The sequence below is a fragment of the Trachypithecus francoisi genome, unplaced genomic scaffold (genome assembly GCF_009764315.1).
Source record: "Trachypithecus francoisi isolate TF-2019V2 unplaced genomic scaffold, Tfra_2.0 Contig01579, whole genome shotgun sequence".
Classification (NCBI taxonomy): Eukaryota; Metazoa; Chordata; class Mammalia; order Primates; family Cercopithecidae; genus Trachypithecus; species Trachypithecus francoisi.
Window position 1 is genome coordinate 4,496,575 of NW_022681442.1, and position 17,527 is coordinate 4,514,101.

Below are 17,527 nucleotides of genomic sequence, written 5' to 3' on the forward strand. Positions count from 1 at the left end.
GAGACACTTCTGCAAGAGGCCAAATCTCAATCTACAAGCTTTGGTGCTTCTGTGACAAGAGGAAAATGCAAATAAGATGCAAAACTCACACTTCTTACCACTTTCTAAGAATTTTGATGGGACTGACGGTTCAAAGGAAAGCAACAGTTTGCAGCTTGCAATTACAAGTGCACAATAATCAAGGAGATTAGAGATTATGTGAAGGAAAATAACTCAGTGGTTCTTTCCACGAAAAGAAATCTAGGTGGAACCTAATGTGATAAAATTCTAAGCACTACTGGCCTTGGGAGCTCAGGCCTATAATCCTAGCACTTTGGGAAGCAGAGGCGGGAGGACTGCTGGAGCCCAGGAGTTGGAAACCAGCCTGGGCAACATAAGGAAACCTCATCTCTTCAAAAATTAAAAAATTAGCTGAGCATGGTGGCTCACAGGTGTAGTCCCAGCTACCCAGTAGGCTGAGGTGGGAGCATCGCTTGAGCCCAGGAGGTTCAGGCTGCAGGGAGCTGTGATCGTGCCACTGTAGTCTAGCCTGGGCAACAGAGCAAGACCCTGTCTCAAAAAATAAATAAATAAAAAAGATATCTAAATAAAAGATATCTAAATAAATAAATAAATATCTAAAGATATCTAAAGAAGATATCTTTAAAACATTAACTGTGTTCACTGCCACTTTTTTTAAAAGCTCCCCTTCTACAGAACTGAACCACATACCTCACACTGGTATTTAACCTTCTTTCTAGGAGTTTCTAATATCCACACTGCCTTCTCTTCTCCACTGTACTAAAGCCATATCAACTATCTAAAATCCTTAATAGTTTGCTAATATCTACGACCACAGAGCAGAGCCAAAAACGCTTATGAATTTTTTTTTTTTTTTTTTTTTTTTTGAGAAGGGATCTCACTCTGTTACCCAGGCTGGAGTGCAATGGTGCAATCTTGGCTCACTGCAACCTCCACCTTCCAGGTTCAAGCAATTCTCCTGCCTTTCCTTCCCGAGTAGCTGGGACTACAGGTGTACTCCACCACACCCAGTTAATGTTTGTATTTTTAGTAGAGATGGCGTTTTGCCATGTTGGCCAGGCTGGTCTCAAAGTCCTAACCTCAGGTGATCCATTCGCCTCAGCCTCCCAAAGTGCTGGGATTACAGGCATGAGGCCCTGCACCCAACCCATAGAAAAATATTATAACCATTTTTGGGCTTGGCTTTCTTTGCACAAATCCAACCATGTAAGTCTATCCGAGGCAAATTTAAGTTCTGTGAAAGGACACGAAGGTGCTCATTAAGAATACCTACTCTAGGGTGATAGACTTAAGGAGGTCCACTGACTATTAGCATCAACTCCTGTTTGTTTTGGTGCCATATTTTTGTTTAAAAATTGCTAAGTTGACGATGAAACACTGACTACAGAATTGCTCAGATTTACACAAAACATTCATGGCTAACTTTACGCTTTTAGGTTTTTGACTACGTTTGATGACAATTACTGCAACTGCTTATTACTGTGCATTTACAGGAAACCACTGTATAATCACAAACAACAAGCCTGCCCAACAAGCAGCTGCAGGACTTTAGGAAGTTTTCTATGTTCTCAAGAAATTAACGTGCCGACTTCCTTCCAGAGCCCTGGCTTGGTGATAATAACATTAGCATATGAGAAATCAACACTCTGAATAGAAATACAAGCTTAACAAAAGGTAATCTTCTGCAAATATGAATTTATGTGCAAAGAAATGCCCTGAGGCAATATGAAATGGAAGATGTCAGAGCTTCAACCTCTCTGCATTAATAAGACTTCTTCTGTGATCGGGAGAACTGGACAATTGCACACGAAGCTGGAATGTAAAATATTTCCCTATCCCTGTCACAAACACGTAGAAGACTCTGTTGTTTTTCTTAAATGATAAGAGGTATTACCTACTGTCAGACAATGGCAAAAAATAAATAAATAAATAGTAATTGCCCTCTACTGGATCCTTAAATAAGCACCTATTACTGTTTAAAAGGTGACATCAACACACTGCCCGATCCCGTGTTCCAGGGGCCTGAAAACAACCACATTTCTCCTTCCAATGCAAAGAAAGACACATCCGATAGTGCTTCTGCTACAGCTCACTGTAATACACCCAAATACATGGCAGGTCGAAGGGCACACAGCCCCCAACAGGGGCTAAACTCTCAGTCACGTCGCTTCCTTTGCCTTTTCTGAGTAAAATTCTGTCTCGGAAGCTCTGCTTTTAAGGTTCGCTGAGAAAGAAAAACATCCCATTGGCAAATCAGGGTCAAAAAAGCTCACTCTCTATTTCTAAGCTTTGAATGCATATCTCATTTTCTCACCACGTAGAGCTGCCTCCAGATGGTGGACCACTCTCGGAGTGTCGTGGTGACTTCCTGGATGAGGGGGAGGTCACCCGGGATGACAGTTTCATGTTGCCTGGGAGGAAAGAAGGAAAGAGCAGCTGAGTCCACGGTTTCACTGCCTGCTGTGAGTTGTACCTGTAAATTTCACAACCAGGCCATAGTGCTCAGTATTAAGCAAATGGGAAGAAAATCTACAAATAAGACTGCATTCACACATATAAATACATACGTCTCCACGAAGGGACAAGTTATATTTGTACAGAGCTTGGGAAGGTTCATACATTACCCTGCACGTAAGCCATCCACCTCATACGTCAAGGTAAGATGAAGGAGGCAAATAATATTCCATTAAAAGTCTACAGAACGTCAAGGTCTGGCAAAAGGAAAGTATATTCATAATCTGTGTACCCATCTATCTTAAAGGTGCCATAAATTACAGCTGGTCCATGTGGCATTAAAATGCAGGTTTGGGTTAAGATGATTTTTACACTTTCCATCATGCATAAAACTCATTACATGATAATACATGAAGCAGTTATCCTTGGCGAAATATGAGAGGTTACAGCTTCCAAATGTCTATGGTTACTCTAGCTGATGCCAACTCAGATCAAACTCTGTATCCTCTTTCTTACCCTTTTTCCTCCACCCCAAAAGGTTAACCTTTGACTCACTCTTTTTTTTTGAGACGGTGTCTTGCTCTGTCACACAGGCTGGAGTGCAGTGGTGCAATCTCAGCTCACTACAATCTCTGCCTCCTGGGTTCAAGCGATTCTCCTGACTCAGCCTCCCAAGTAGCTGGGATTACAGGTGCCCGCCACCACGCCTGGCTAATTTTTGTATTTTTAGTAGAGACGAGGTTTCACCACATTGGCCAGGCTGGTCTTAAAATGCCTGACTTCAGGTGATATGCCCACCTCAGCCTCTCAAAGTGCTGGGATTACAGGCATGAGCCACCGCGCCCAGCCCCTTGACTTATTCTTAATTCATTACCTATTTAGGTGCTGGTTTTCATCAAATCAACCGTTGCTTCCTGGGCATGTGCTCTGGGTCAGGCACTATGCCAAGTAAGACTCAGACTACTGAGGGGTGGGGGGAGAGAGTGAATTTGTGGCTGGTGTAGTTAGGCTAGCTGGTCCCACAGGTTGTCTGTACGTCCTGAACAGGCAAGAATGTGGCCAGCATGGAATCCTGAGGGATGCTACAATAGGTTCCACCTACATCCCTTGATGTGCACAGAGTCCAGATCTGTGGAAGGAACGCTGACTTTGGCTCACGATTGGAGATCAGGCCTGCAATGATTTATTGATAGCGGAGGGGAGGATCTCAAAGCAAGAGACAACGGGGGCCCCAAAAGAACAGTGGTCTCATGGATAGTTCCAGAACCAGACATCGGAGGGAAGGGTGCAGGCAAGATCATCCCCTAGAAAACCGTCATGAAGAATGACCCTTTAGGCTGGGCGTGGTGGCTCACGCCTGTAATCCCACCACTTTGGGAGGCTGAGTTGGGTGGATCACGAGGTCAGGAGTTTGAGACCAGCCTGGCCAACATGGTGAAACCCCATCTCTACTAAATATAAATAAATAAACACAAAAAATTAGCCAGGCATGGTGGAGCGGGCCTGTAGTCCCAGCTACTCAGGAGGCTGAGGCAGGAGAATCACTGAACCTGGGAGGCGGAAGTTGCAGTGAGTCAAGATTGTACCATTGCACTCCAGCCTGCCAAGGAGGTCCCCAGGTTTCCCAGTAAGGATGCTGATGGAAGTGTGGTCCATTACAGGCTAAGGTGTCATTCCCTACAAAGTCCGCAGGCAGAAATTTCCTTCCGCTCACAGTGTGAGGACTTGCAACAACAACTGGGCTGTTTTCATCTTATGGATCCTGGGTGGAGTCCACTGGGGGCTCCTCACACTGGCTATGAGAAGCTTGGAGCTCAGTGACCTCCCTTCCACCATGTGAACAGGGTGAATAGGGCCTCAGTGCACGTACCATGTCCTGCGGTCGGTTCTGGTTCCGCCTCAGGTTCCTCCCTTCTGATAGGCCCAGTGGGTCCCTGGGATTAACGTACCAGCTGGCACTAACGCATTTGATCTGGCTTTATGGTCTTATCTTTGTTACCACCTTGTCACCCGCCAGGGTTCAAGAATATATAACCCAACAATGCCTGCCTCATAGGGCTGCTGGTAAGACTGAAGGAAAGAGCATCAAGGCAGAACATCTTTAAGAATGAATAGGGCTCGGCGCAGTGGCTCATGCCTGTAATCACAACACTTCGGGAGGCTGAGGCACATAGATCACCTGAGGTCAGGACTTCGAGGCCAGCCTGGCCAACATGGTGAAACCCCGTCTCTACTAAAAATATAAAAATTAGCCAGGCATGGTGGTGTGTGCCTGTAATCCCCGCTACCTGGGAGGCTGAAACAGGAGAATCGCTTGAACCCAAGAGGCAGAGGCTGCAGTGAGCCAAGATCGTGCTACTGCACTCCAGCCTTGGCAACAGAGCAAGACTTCATCTCAAAAAAAAAACAAAAAACAAAAACAAAAACAACAACAACAAAAAAAAAGCAAAGAAAGAATGAATGCGACATAGGGGAGTGGGGAGATGCTGGGTCAGAGGGATACCAACTTTCTGTTAGATGGGAGGAATAAGTTCAACAGGCCTATCCTACGCAACAGTGACTACAGTCAATAGCAATGTATTGTATACTTGAAATTGCTGAGAGTAGATTTTAAGTGTTCTCACTACAAATAAGTGATAAGTATGTAAGGTAATGCACACATAATTAGTTTGATTTAGCCATCCCACAATGTATACATACTTCAAAACATCATGTTGTATACCATAAATACATACAATTTTTATTTGTCAAATCTATTGGGTGGGCACGGTGGCTCACATCTGTAATCCCAGCACTTTGGGAGGCCAAGGCGGGTGAATCACTTAAGGTCAGGAGTTCAAGACCAGCCTGGCCAACATGGTGAAACTCCGTCTCTACTGAAAACACACACACACACACACACACACACACAAATTAGCTGGGCGTGGTGGTGAATGCCTGTAGTCCCAGCTACCGGGGAGGTGAAGGCAGGAGAATCACTTGAACCTGGGAGGCGGAGGTTGCAGTGAGCCAAGATCTCGCCACTGCACTTCAACCTGGGTGACAGAGCAAGACTCCATCTCAAAAAATAAAAATACACAATACAAAATAAAAATAATAATAATAATTTTTTTGGAAAAGAGAACGAATGGGACATAGCAGATGCTCACCCAACAGTGGGGATGATTCTCATTAGTTACTTGGCTGCCTAACTGAGTGAGGGGTCAAGAGACAAGTCGGGGCTGGAGGTCCCGATGTGAGCATCACCCGTAGAGACAGATCAGCTGAAGAGGGGAACACAACAGAGGCCATGTCAATCAGGGAGGGGCAACAAAGAAACAGGAGAAGGCTAGGACAGCACCCTCAGAGTAGCAGACAGGGGACAGAGGAGATGGTGACATGCCTGAGCAGTAGGTCAGCATAACAAGAAGACGATGAGAGCATCGGAGTTAAAAGGAGCTTTCAGTGAAACGGGGACCAACAGTGTCCAAGGCTGCAGTAGAGCTCCGGAGGCAGAGGATGAGAAGACACTGCGAGGTCTGGACATAAGGAGGCATTGCTAACCATGTCAGTACCGGTAAAAGCGTGGGGGACAAAATGAGAATGGCTTTGGTTATGGGGGAATAGGTACAGAATCAGTGGTAACAGGCACAGAGTCATCATTTGGGATGTCTGAGAATGAATAAAGTCAGCGTCCAGAGACAAGAGAGACGAAGCAAAAGAGAACCTTCAAGACAGTCAATGCAAGCGAGATACTGTGAGAGAGATCACATGAGAGAGAGCCTTGCAAGAGAAAGACAGAGCCTCCAAGAAACAGGTCACTCCACAGAAAGATCATGCAAGAAAGAGGGGCTTACAAGGCAGCCTGCAAGACAGAGACCATGTGAGAATGATCATGCAAGAGACCAGCAAGAGACAGATCCTGAGAGACTCTACAAGAGAGAAAGGACAATCAACTTGGAGAAAAAGAAGGCAGGCAGAGGTGGGATGATAGTGTGGCCTACATTGGCACTGGAAAGGGGAAAGGACCAGGAGAAGAAGGGAAGGTGGAAGTCTACAACGACCTGGAAGAAAAGAGGGATGAGATCACCTGTCAAGCCTGAAGCCAGGGTTCTTCAGAGCAGCTGGGCAGCTAGACTTGAGTGGCCGCGGCAAGGGGGACAGATAGAGCCAGGTAAAGACTGTGGGGAACAATCCCAGGGAACCCAAAGCAACAGCAGGGAAACTGTTTCTAAACTCTTCATTTCACCATAATTCTATGCATTTGCCCACAGTGGGGCACCTTGGACCAGAAGGCCCAGAAACAGGAACCAAATGTGTCTCTGTCTGCCTGTCTGGTTAGGTGTGACTCTATTTATTGAGACTCAGAATAACCTGTTGTCCACTTTATTATCATGCTTCATAATTACATTTTACATATATTCTTTTGTATATATCAAAGTGCTTTTTAAATAATCATATACAGTCTCCCCTGTATAAGGATTCTAATGCAGATATAAAGTACACTAAATTCACACTTGATTCAGTTACTTCCACAGAGTAAAAGTTTCAACTTTCTTTTTCTTCCCTTTAAAACTTTGCAGACAAAACACTTAATCTGTCTAAAAAGTACCATATTGTAGGTCATTATCATTCATGCCTCTAAATTATTTTCTTCGTTTTAATTATGCATCATGGAACTATGGAACCCGAACAGTCCTTTTCATATGTTAAAAGTACAGTGCTTGGAAAGGCAATTTTGTAATCAGCCAAAGAGATGTCATTATGCAGTAATCATATGATTAGTAATTTTATAATTTACATATTTAACTGAGTGTGAAGATGCAGCAGAGACAAAAAAAGAAAACATTTTAATGTTCCTTCTTCCAAGTTCACACCTGGTTATTCATTTGCCATTCCTGCCTAATGGGTTCCTGTTCTAGAAATGTCCTTTTAATGATCTTATACATCAGTTTTATGACCTCTAGGACACATACATCACAATTAGACAAAATGTAAACTCATGCATGTCCCAATTTAACAACTGTTGCTTCACCCTAAACTCCATTTATATCACAGCCTGCAATGTCTTCCCAAAAAAAAGGGGGGGGACTCAGAGCTGGGGGGCTTTGGAGTCTCTGCCAAATGAAGTCAATAGGTCACAGAGGAAGCACAGAGCACCAGGGCGAATGCTTTCCAACAGTGACCCCCGGTTTAAGGACAGTGAGCGCAAGCACGGTGCTGACTTCAGACTCTGTAAAGGATCAAAGTCATGTTAAACACAACTCTGAATCCCAAGTCCCCTTTCTCTCCCCAAAACTCCTGCCCCCCGGAGTCAATCACACCCACTGTCTTGACCCTCTGATATTACGCCATCATACAAAACAGCAGCAACGCCAAATATAGTAATTGCAATTCTTCATTTAAACATCAAGACCAGACTCACCCTTTTCCTTCAACTATTGCTTCTTTAAGGTGAATATATGAAGCAGGAAATATACCCTTTGGAGAGAAAAAAAAAAGTAGCTTTTATTATCCATAGGATTGCTGACTGCAAATCAAACAATAGTACCCAAAAAGGTGGGATGAGCGGTGGCTAGATCGCTCTTAATTTTTTAAGTCTTATGCTAAGCCCCATATGTAACACATCAAAGAAAACACAAAGACGTGGAAAAGACAGCAACTCACTCAGCTCATAGTACAGAGTCTGCCGATGTCTTAGAAGCAGACAACACACGTGCAAAGGAAAAAGTCCACAAAGATACAGGCAATTCGCAGGCTGCTCCATAGATCACACCTTTTTGGCCTCAACACAGGCAGATCAAAGCCAACTGATGCCTCAAAAGCAATTTTTGGTGATGGTCTCCTCTTTCGAAATGATGAAAGTTGGTTTACACCACCAATTGTCCCTTGTGCACTGACCACATAACCAGACCCATGGGGACTTTCTCAGAGACCTCTCCAACAGGGGGCTCTCTGGTAAAATACAGGAAGACAGGCCGAATTTCACCCAATCTGCACAACACCTGGGGGCACACCCTAGCTTCCGCTGATAAGGTGGCCTGCCTCTCTCAAGTGCAATGCACATGTGAGCCGAAGAGAAGGAAGCCTGGGGGAGAGTTTCTCAAGAGGACACTCAGCCTCAGGCACCTTCTATGAAGTGCCAGGAAGAGCTTTATCAAGAGTTTGGGTCCTAGGCCAGGTGGGATGTAATCCCAACACTTTGTGAGGCCGAGGCAGGTGGATCACTTGAGGTCAGGAGTTCAAGACCAGCCTGGCCAACGTGGTGAAACCCCGTCTCTATTAAAAATACAAAAATTAGCCAGGTGTGGTGGTGGGGGCCTATAATCCCAGCTACTCAGGAGACTGAGGCAGGAGAATCGCTTGAACTTGGGAAGTGGAGGTTGCAGTGAGCAGAGATCCTGCCACTGCATTCCAGCCTGCGTGACAGAGCAACACTCTGCCTCAGGAAAAAAAAAAAAAAAAAAAAACTTAGGATCCTGCTTCCTGAGCAAGCAAAATAACTCCCTTAACTAAAGTAAAGCAGAGGCAAGCAAAGGAAGGTAAGAAAAGAGGCAATGGGGCTGGGGTCTTGGGCGGTACAATGCAACCCAGCTACCGCTTCCTCCGTGAAATTAGTGCATGCAGCAGAAAGTGATTAAGTGGCACCCCTGTGGCTTCAAGGCGTCTGTTGTGGGAATGGAAGCTTCTGCCTGGGTTTCCCCAGCATCCAGCCCTGAATGATGCAGAAAACAGACTACTACTCAAGCTTGGGAAGGGCAGGGGGCAGGCAGGGGGCTGAACGGGTCTAGCAGGCACCAATGATTCATGTTGCTTCTGCCAACAAGGAAAGTGGCCAAACTCCATAGAAAGAAGAATTATCACAGAGAGGGAAGGCATCAGGCAGAGAGTCAGAGGCTCAGCAACAAACAAGGCCGGGCCAGGCTCAGAGGTGCACACCTGCAATCAGCACTTCGGGAGGCCGAGGTGAGAGGATCACTTGAGCCTAGGAGCCTAGGAGCTCACCATCAGCCAGGGCAAGATGGTGAGATCCTGTCTCTGCCAAAATTTTTTTACAAATTAGCTAGGCATGGTGGTGTGCACCTGTAGTCCCAGCTACTTGGGAGGCTGAGGGAGAAGAATCCCTTGAGCCCAGGAAGTCGAGGTGGTAGTGATCTATGATCATGCCACTGCACTCCAGTCTGAGCCACAAAGTGAGACCCTGCCTCCAAAAAATAAAACGTTAACTTAAAAAAAAACAGAAGTCTGAAGGGACCCAACGCTGGGTTGCTGTGTTCAGGTCCTGTTATCCGGGACACCTCCAAATCCCAGGTACACGCTTGGGGTGTCTTTCCATGACAGCAATAGGTGTCCACCCAGATGGGGGAGAAAAACGAAAAATCAATCCCAGTCCTGTCCATGTCCACAGGCGGAGACAGCCCTCAATCTCAGCAAACCCACTGGAAAATCATGAAGCCACAGGAAGGATAATGACTGCGTGAGGCTGAACACACGTGCGGGTTTGAAATGCGCAACTTCCACTGGGCCTGCTCAGCACCACCCCGATCAACTGCACACTTGTAACTACAGGAAAGTCGTTTACAGACACGTGGTGTGAGGATTCCTGGGGCCCACATCCCTTCTCTGCTACTGCCTGGGAGGCCCCTTACAAATTTACAATCTCTGTAAAGCTTGAATTTCTTCATCTACCAGCGGGGATCTTAGATGGAAAAATAGCTACGCTCTACCCAGCTCTACTGTGTGGATGAGTTATGAATGAGTTATGACGTCTAGGCACCCAGGTGTAGTGCAAAAGTACTGCGGTTTGGGGAGACATTGTGGGAATGGAAGAGATCTCAAACTGGGGAAGGTGATAACAAATACCAAACAAGATTCAAAGAAAAAGGAACAGCTTGCCTGGGGCACATCCAGCCCATGATGCGGCAGCTGTGTCCTATGTAGGAGTGGGATGGGGGAGGGGCATATTACTCCATGATCTTAGTCTCTTATTACTAAAGGTTTCCACTGCAGCTTTCCCAAATTCAGAGTTTCATCTGCAGGAATACACTATTTTTTTTTAGGGACTGATCTCACTTATCATGACCAGCCAAGGCTGGTCTCAAACTCCTGAGCTGAAACAATCCTCCCACTTCAGTCTCTCAAGGAGCTGGGTCTACAGGTGCATACCACTGGGCCTGGCTGGAATTCACTATTGACTGTGGAAGGGCAAATCAATGTGAAAACAGAACTTTCCTTGGAGAAATCTACTCCATCATCCAGTGGGTCGAATCTCTCCCGTGCAAACTTCATGGCTGTAGGTCACTGGATGTGTAGAGACCTGAAGCCCAGTCTGAGGTTGGCAAGGTCGAGGTGAGAGGTCCTGGTCCCAATCTGCAGAGCTGGCTCACTGATTTCCTAACAGTGTCTCTCACATTAGCCATGACTGTGCCAGAGGATGGCTGCCATAGGGACCACCCTCGACCCTCCCCAAGTGCTGGTGCAGCGAGAGGATGACCCACTCTGACCTGCTCAGCAAAGCCTAGGTTAGGGGCTCTGGGGAAGGCAGAGTGGGAAGGCCCTGGCACTTTGGTCGCCAGACTTTGGAGGACTTATTACAGGCTCAGGACCACAATCCAGAGTCCAGCCCAGTAAGGAGATGATGAGAGGCAAATTTAGGATACAAAAGTAAAATGAACCATCCATCAAGCATAATTAGATATGAAAATGTATCAGTTAACGTGGACGGCCCAACCACAGCTTAGAATAGAGGTTACTTATCTTAACATCATAGAATGAAACAGAAGAGCCATAATTAGGTTCTGTGAAGCTAAGAATGTTAAAGCCACAACAGAATTGTGTACGGGAGTGCCCACCACAATGATCCGAGGTATAATTACACGTCTTAGTTTCAGAAATTCAAATAACCACTCATGCAAACTGCTCCAGGAGAGCAAAACTCCTTTTTTCACAGCTCGACTTAGGCAGTGTAAAAATAGTTAAATGCAAGAGGGAAAGAGCACGCATGAGCTTTGCAAATCTGCTCATCTATTATTAAGGACAACGTAAGACTGACAACTTTGAGAAATAATTGTTTTCCTGAAGTCGCTTTACTCAGATCATTCTCTGACACACCGAGGCCTAAAAAGGACGCAAAATTCAGGAACAGATGACGACAGGCCAACACGACATCACAACCCAGCAATTCATTCACGAAGATGAAACTACAATTTCTATGTACACATATAGTTCAGAAGAAAACAATCCAAGGTCATTCACATTCCTACCCATGTATTTTTTTTAATTCAGAGAAAGAGATACAGAAGTAAAACTCTCAGACACAAATGAGATGGAACTGATCTCAAGGTTTGATTTATGAAGAGACATGCACTGTGTTTAAGAAGAAGGACTTACCTTCTTAGACTTTTTTCTTAAGGTATAACCTCGGTACCACCCTACAGAAACACAAAGTTGAAACAGTTAGTACAAAGAGACGTCTTAGGGTTCTCACAATACATTCATGATGTGTAGAACTCAGTTTGGCAGAACCAGTGGGGTCAGTCTGTCACCAGCATTTTTCAATGAGCCTAAGGCTTTAGAGATACACTATGTGGTTTCCAGAGAGTATTTCAACAGCGCACCCGGAGCCCAGCTGGCAACCTTCACATGTGGGCCTCCACACCTTCCCCTCCATCGTCTCAGGTGGTTCGGAAGCAGCAGTTCGAAGTTCAGATGCACAGTTCCAAGGGCAGGACTTGGCCTTTCAACCACTGGTCCTGAGTAGGCTCCTTGTGTATGCATTTTCTTCACTCTCCCTCTGCCTGATTTTGACCAAGATCTCTCCAAGGGCACATACCAGCATCTCGCTGCCCCGAAACAGAAAACCCATTGAGAGGTAACTTCCTCCCGTTTCAAGACAGGGCACTTTTTCCTGGAGCAGCCATGACCTCACAAAGCACTTCTGTAGCAACAACACAGCCCTCAACCCACAGGAAGCTCCAGGGCCAAGCACAAGGCACACCTGCCCTTTTGGGTTTGGTCCAGCCTCCACTTGTTGCTCCTTCCAAGTGGCGAGAGAAAGAACATAGTGAGAGCAGAAAGAAAGACACACTCGAGCCACCCGCATGCCATGGATGCCACACAGAAGAGTCCCTTCAACAAGGGACCAGACCCAGCCACACCCCGGCACGCCTCTCAGGCTGAGGACAGGAACTCTCCTTGCACAGGCCTAGGGCTCTACTGTTAGTATCCAGTCTCCAAGCACCCCACCATTGGTGAGGTCAGATGGATGATGTTTTAATCCCAAACATTTTTAAGTCACTCCAGGTCATCTAGCTTTTGGAAAGCTAATCAAAAGCTCAAAGAGGCCAGGCACGGTAGCTCATGCCTATAATCCCAGCATTTTGGGAGGCCAAAGCAGGCGGTCACTTGAGGTCAGGAGTTCAAGACCAGCCTGGCCAACATGGTGAAAGCCTGTCTCTACTAAAAAATATAAAAATTAGCCAAGCATGGTGGTGGGCCCCTGTAATCCCAGCTACTCAGGAGGCTGAGGCAGGAGAACTGCTTAAACCCAAGAGGCAGAAGTTGCAGTGAACCAAAATCATGCCACTGCACTCCAGCCTGGATGAGAGAGCAAGACTCTATCTCAAAAAAAAAAAAAAAAACTCAAAGACAAATCCCAACTCTGCCCCATAGGAGCAAAGGACCCTGTCAGAGAGTGACAGAGGACACTTGGAAAACGTAAGCTGGGTAAATTCCCAGAGAATAACCAAATATTGGGTTTCTTTTTTTTTTTTGAGACGGAGTCTCGCTCTGTCACCCAGGCTGGAGTGCAGTGGCCGGATCTCAGCTCACTGCAAGCTCCGCCTCCCGGGTTTACGCCATTCTCCTGCCTCAGCCTCCCGAGTAGCTGGGACTACAGGCGCCCGCCACCACGCCCGGCTAGTTTTTTGTATTTTTTAGTAGAGACGGGGTTTCACTGTGTTAGCCAGGATGGTCTCGATCTCCTGACCTCGTGATCCGCCCGTCTCGGCCTCCCAAAGTGCTGGGATTACAGGCTTGAGCCACCGCGCCCGGCCGGGTTTCTTTACACTATTAAAAAGTCAAACCTCAGAAACCAAAGATCACACAGATGTGAAAAAGGGTCACTGTTGCAGCAATTGGCCTCCACCTCTCTCAAAAGGTGAATTCTCACAACCAGGGATGAAAAGAATGACTATGAACCAGAAAGTAATGGTGTCAAGATGAGCAGAATCCCCAAGGGATTACTAAACAGCTGTTTTCTGCGTATCCAGAAAAGAGGACACAAACTGCCAGGACTCTTGCAAAGGTTTTGCTAAGACCCAGTTATGACAAACTGAACTCATTTCATTCTCTTGACATGGAGACTCAACAGATTGATTAGGGGGAACCTCAGATACAAAATGCCTAGATTTCAGCCACACATTTGAAGGATTATCTCCTGATAGCCATATTGTCGAGTTCAGTGGTTCGGATAAGCTGGCCCAGTATCAGCGCCCATTTATGACGCAGTGCTCATATATCAAGAAGGAAAAAGAAAGGTCAGTTGAATGAGTTATGCAAAGCTGTGTACTCAATTTCAACAACTGTCCTTTATCCTATTATAGTCTTCCTGCATTTTCAACATTAACATGTCCTTTCTTTTCTGAAACTGACAAAGATTAACGTCTTAGAATATATAAGGAAATAATACAGAGACAAAAAAAGATAGCAACTAAGTATAGTAAGAAAATGAGGCCGGGAGTGGTGGCTCACTCCTGTGATCCTGGCATTTTGGGCGGCCGAAGTGGGCAGATCACTTGTGGTCTGGAGTTCCAAGACCAGCCTGGCCAACATGGCAAAACCCCATCTCTACTAAAAATACAAAAATTGGCTAGGCGTGGTGGCGCATGCCTGTAATCCTAGGTACTCAGGAAGCTGAGGCAGGAGGATCACTTGAACCAGGGAGGCAGAGGTTGCAGTGAGCTGATATTGTGCTGCTGCACTCCAGCCTGGGCAACAGAGCAAGCCTCTGTCTCAAAGAAAAAGAAAGAAAATGAGCAAAGTTTATAAACTATGTATAGAAGAAACCCATAAGACCTCCACATGTATGAAGAGATGCTTCAGTTTAATAATAATCAGAGAAATGAGAAGTGCACAGTTAAGAGTGGTAGAAGGCAGAACACTGCAGGATGCAGGAAGCCCCTGGTCACCACGGGCGGCAGTGTCCACTGCAGCCACCAGCCTGGGAGCACAGGCCCTGCTTATCCAAAGTCTACATCTCCACTCCCAAGACCCAGCAACCCGCTCTTGGGAACGCAGCCCAAAGACATCTGTGTGCCCTGCAGGGTGAGACGGACACGGGATGCTCAGGGCAGCTTGGTCTTGGATGGTGGGAAGAGGGGACAGCCTAAGTGCTCACACCTGGTGAGGCAGGCAGTTAGTAAAACATGAAATGTGCACACAATGCAGTTAGAGCCATGGACTAAAGGGACACAGAGAACAGAGTACATTTTAAATGGAGCACCAGGGACAATAACAAACAGAACAAGACTATAACCACACACTTACATCCGTTAAAAACAGATGCACACCAAACAGCACAAGAACACAGGCAAACGAGAGGCCACTTCAAACACAGCAGAAAGGTTTTCTATGGGAGGCAGGAGGAGGAAGGGCCAAGCAGTAGGCATGAAAGGCAAGGAGTTGTGTGTCTTTATTTAATGTTCATAGACAGTCGATTCCTCTTCTAATGGCCTTCCTAAGCAAAATGAAAACCTATGGTTTTCCTCCCCATGCTTTTTGGCATGCACTATTTCTTCCACAAAGTGAGCCCACACACCATGTGCCAGAGACTACGCTGGGCACCACAAACACAGAAAGAGATTAGACCCAATCTCTGTCTTCCATGAGCTCAGAAACTGGAAGGGCCCTAAGACAAGCCAGGGGTCACACCACAAACCCTGCTGCAAGACGGAGTTCAGCATGAAGGAAGAGGATGTCCCGGCAGAGGTTTTGCACCGGAGAGTGAGAGAACAGAACAGAACGATTACCTGGCTGCTCTGGGGCACAGCAAAGAGGGGATGAGGCTGGGAGGAGAAAGACTCACAGCTGTTATAGAATTAACTTCTCCCTGGCACGGCTTGCAAGTGGCCTCCACGTAGTCAACCAACTCGCTCCAAAAAAAGAGACATCCACCCAGGGAACAAGCAAATGCAGGCAAAACACAGATCCCGAACTCGGGGAAGGCACAGTCCAGCACAGGAAAATGGCGGTCCAGTCATTAGAGAAGAAAATGTATCACTATCCCTTTTGAAGAGTTGAATAAATTAAGTTTGAATGTGGCTGCATCTAAAGGACAATTTCCTCATCCTTGGGCAATGCCTGCAGCTTGCCTCTGGTGCAGCATCTCACCCTGAGGACCCTAAGGAAGCCCTGGGGACCCTATGGAAACTAGTCGACAGCAGGACTGGCATGCCCCTGACCAGACAAGAGTCACTCAATCAACACTAGGGACCTGGCCTCACCTCTCCTATCTGGTTGGCCCAGGACATTGTTTAAAGGCAGGGGTCCGCACCAATATGACCTCTCAAAGCTATTTCCACTTCCACCATGAGCTAGAAAGTTCATTTTCTTTGTTCTATGTCGTAAGCCTTCATGAGCTTGAGAAAGAGAAATTAACCATAACTTGAAGGTAAATTTAGTCTTTGAACCTTAAAATAAAGTTATCATCTAGAAATTATATCCTCTGGAGCAAGCGCTATAATATCCTGGAAAGGATCATAGAAAAAAAGGATCATAGAAAAAAAAGAAAATCAATGTTGCTAAACCAAAAAATTGTCTTAGAGGAAAAGGAGAGCCAAGGAAAGAAAAAGAAAATGCCAGACTCTAATACAAGTCATGAAATTTAGACAAAACAAGAGGAAGACATTGGAAAACAAATGGAAGTACATTATTCTCTTTTTATTTAATGACAAAAAGTCACCATGCTTCCCAAAGTCAAAACTATTAATATTTCTCCAAATGCATTTCTCTGATTAGATTCAGATTAAAACCAAAAAGTTAGTTGATAAGGAACAGAAATTCATTTTATGTTAAAGAGTCTTTACAAAGACTGAAATATTTTCATCAGAATCTAGAAAGACTGACTAGCCCAGAAAATTAATGTTCACTGTAGATCTCTTACCATGATGTCGGTCAAAAAGTCTAATGTCTGCAATCAGATATTCTTGAAGTTACAGGTATTACAAGGACCACAGACATACCTGAGGATTCACTGTTTAAAAAACACATTCCTCAGCTGGGCGTGGTGGTGAGCACCTGTAGTCCCAGCTACTCAGGAGGCTGAGGCAGGAGAATCCCTTGAACCCAAGAGGCAGAGGTTGCAGTGAGCTGAAACTGCACCACCGTACTCCAGCCTGGGTGACAGAGCAAGCCTCCATCTCAAAAAAAAAAAAAAAAAAAAAAAAAAAGAACACCACCACCACCACACACACATTCCTCTTAAGAAGCAAAGAACAAGAATGCAGTCCCCACATGCCCACGGGCCACAGGAAATCATTAACTATTCAGGAATGACATCATTGCCCAGTGTTTATTAACCAGGATTTCAACTTCAACTGACCGGCAGCAAAAGTAAAAAAAATATACAAGAGCATTTCCCTTCAGATCAGAAAAGTGTCTGAGATGAGTGGTTTGATCCTTAACCTCTACTTAATTTCTCTCTGTCTCCTTTCAGGCACACGCAGCATGTACTGAGAGGAGATGAGGGAACACAGCTGTCAGCTGTAAACACGGAAAGCAAGCGGAAGACCCCATCACAACTACTCACCCGCTTAAGGACTGGGACTGCTTTCGCAGAGCTGCACTGGCTTCCAGGCAGAGGCCACTAAAGTCGATTTTTTTTTTTCAAATAGGACTTTTTTAGGGAAGGTACAGCATGCATCAGATGGGGAAATAAGGGCTATGAACATGGGTCCGTTAACAGGTCTGTGTTGCTCAGAGGAGTCTACCAGGAGCTGGTCACAGTTTGCCTGGAACAGGGAAGCCTGGCACTACTTCATTCCTCGTAAAGTGGATTTCAAGTTGGAAGTTCAAT

At 45.8% G+C, this 17,527-nt stretch overlaps 1 protein-coding gene across 3 annotated transcripts in view; it reads right to left on the reverse strand.

Moving 5' to 3' along the window:
- Positions 1–17,527, reverse strand: part of DOCK1 (dedicator of cytokinesis 1) — a 551,514-nt gene that overhangs the window by 467,041 nt on the left and 66,946 nt on the right. For 2 of the 3 annotated variants that reach the window (XM_033179136.1, XM_033179142.1), the window contains exons 3-5: positions 11,845–11,885; positions 7,880–7,935; positions 2,336–2,432 (exon numbers count right to left, since the gene is read on the reverse strand). In XM_033179136.1, the coding sequence (XP_033035027.1) occupies positions 2,336–2,432; positions 7,880–7,935; positions 11,845–11,885 (194 nt within the window). The remainder of the gene's footprint in view (positions 1–2,335; positions 2,433–7,879; positions 7,936–11,844; positions 11,886–17,527) is intronic. The other variant, XM_033179145.1, reaches the window with a different exon arrangement.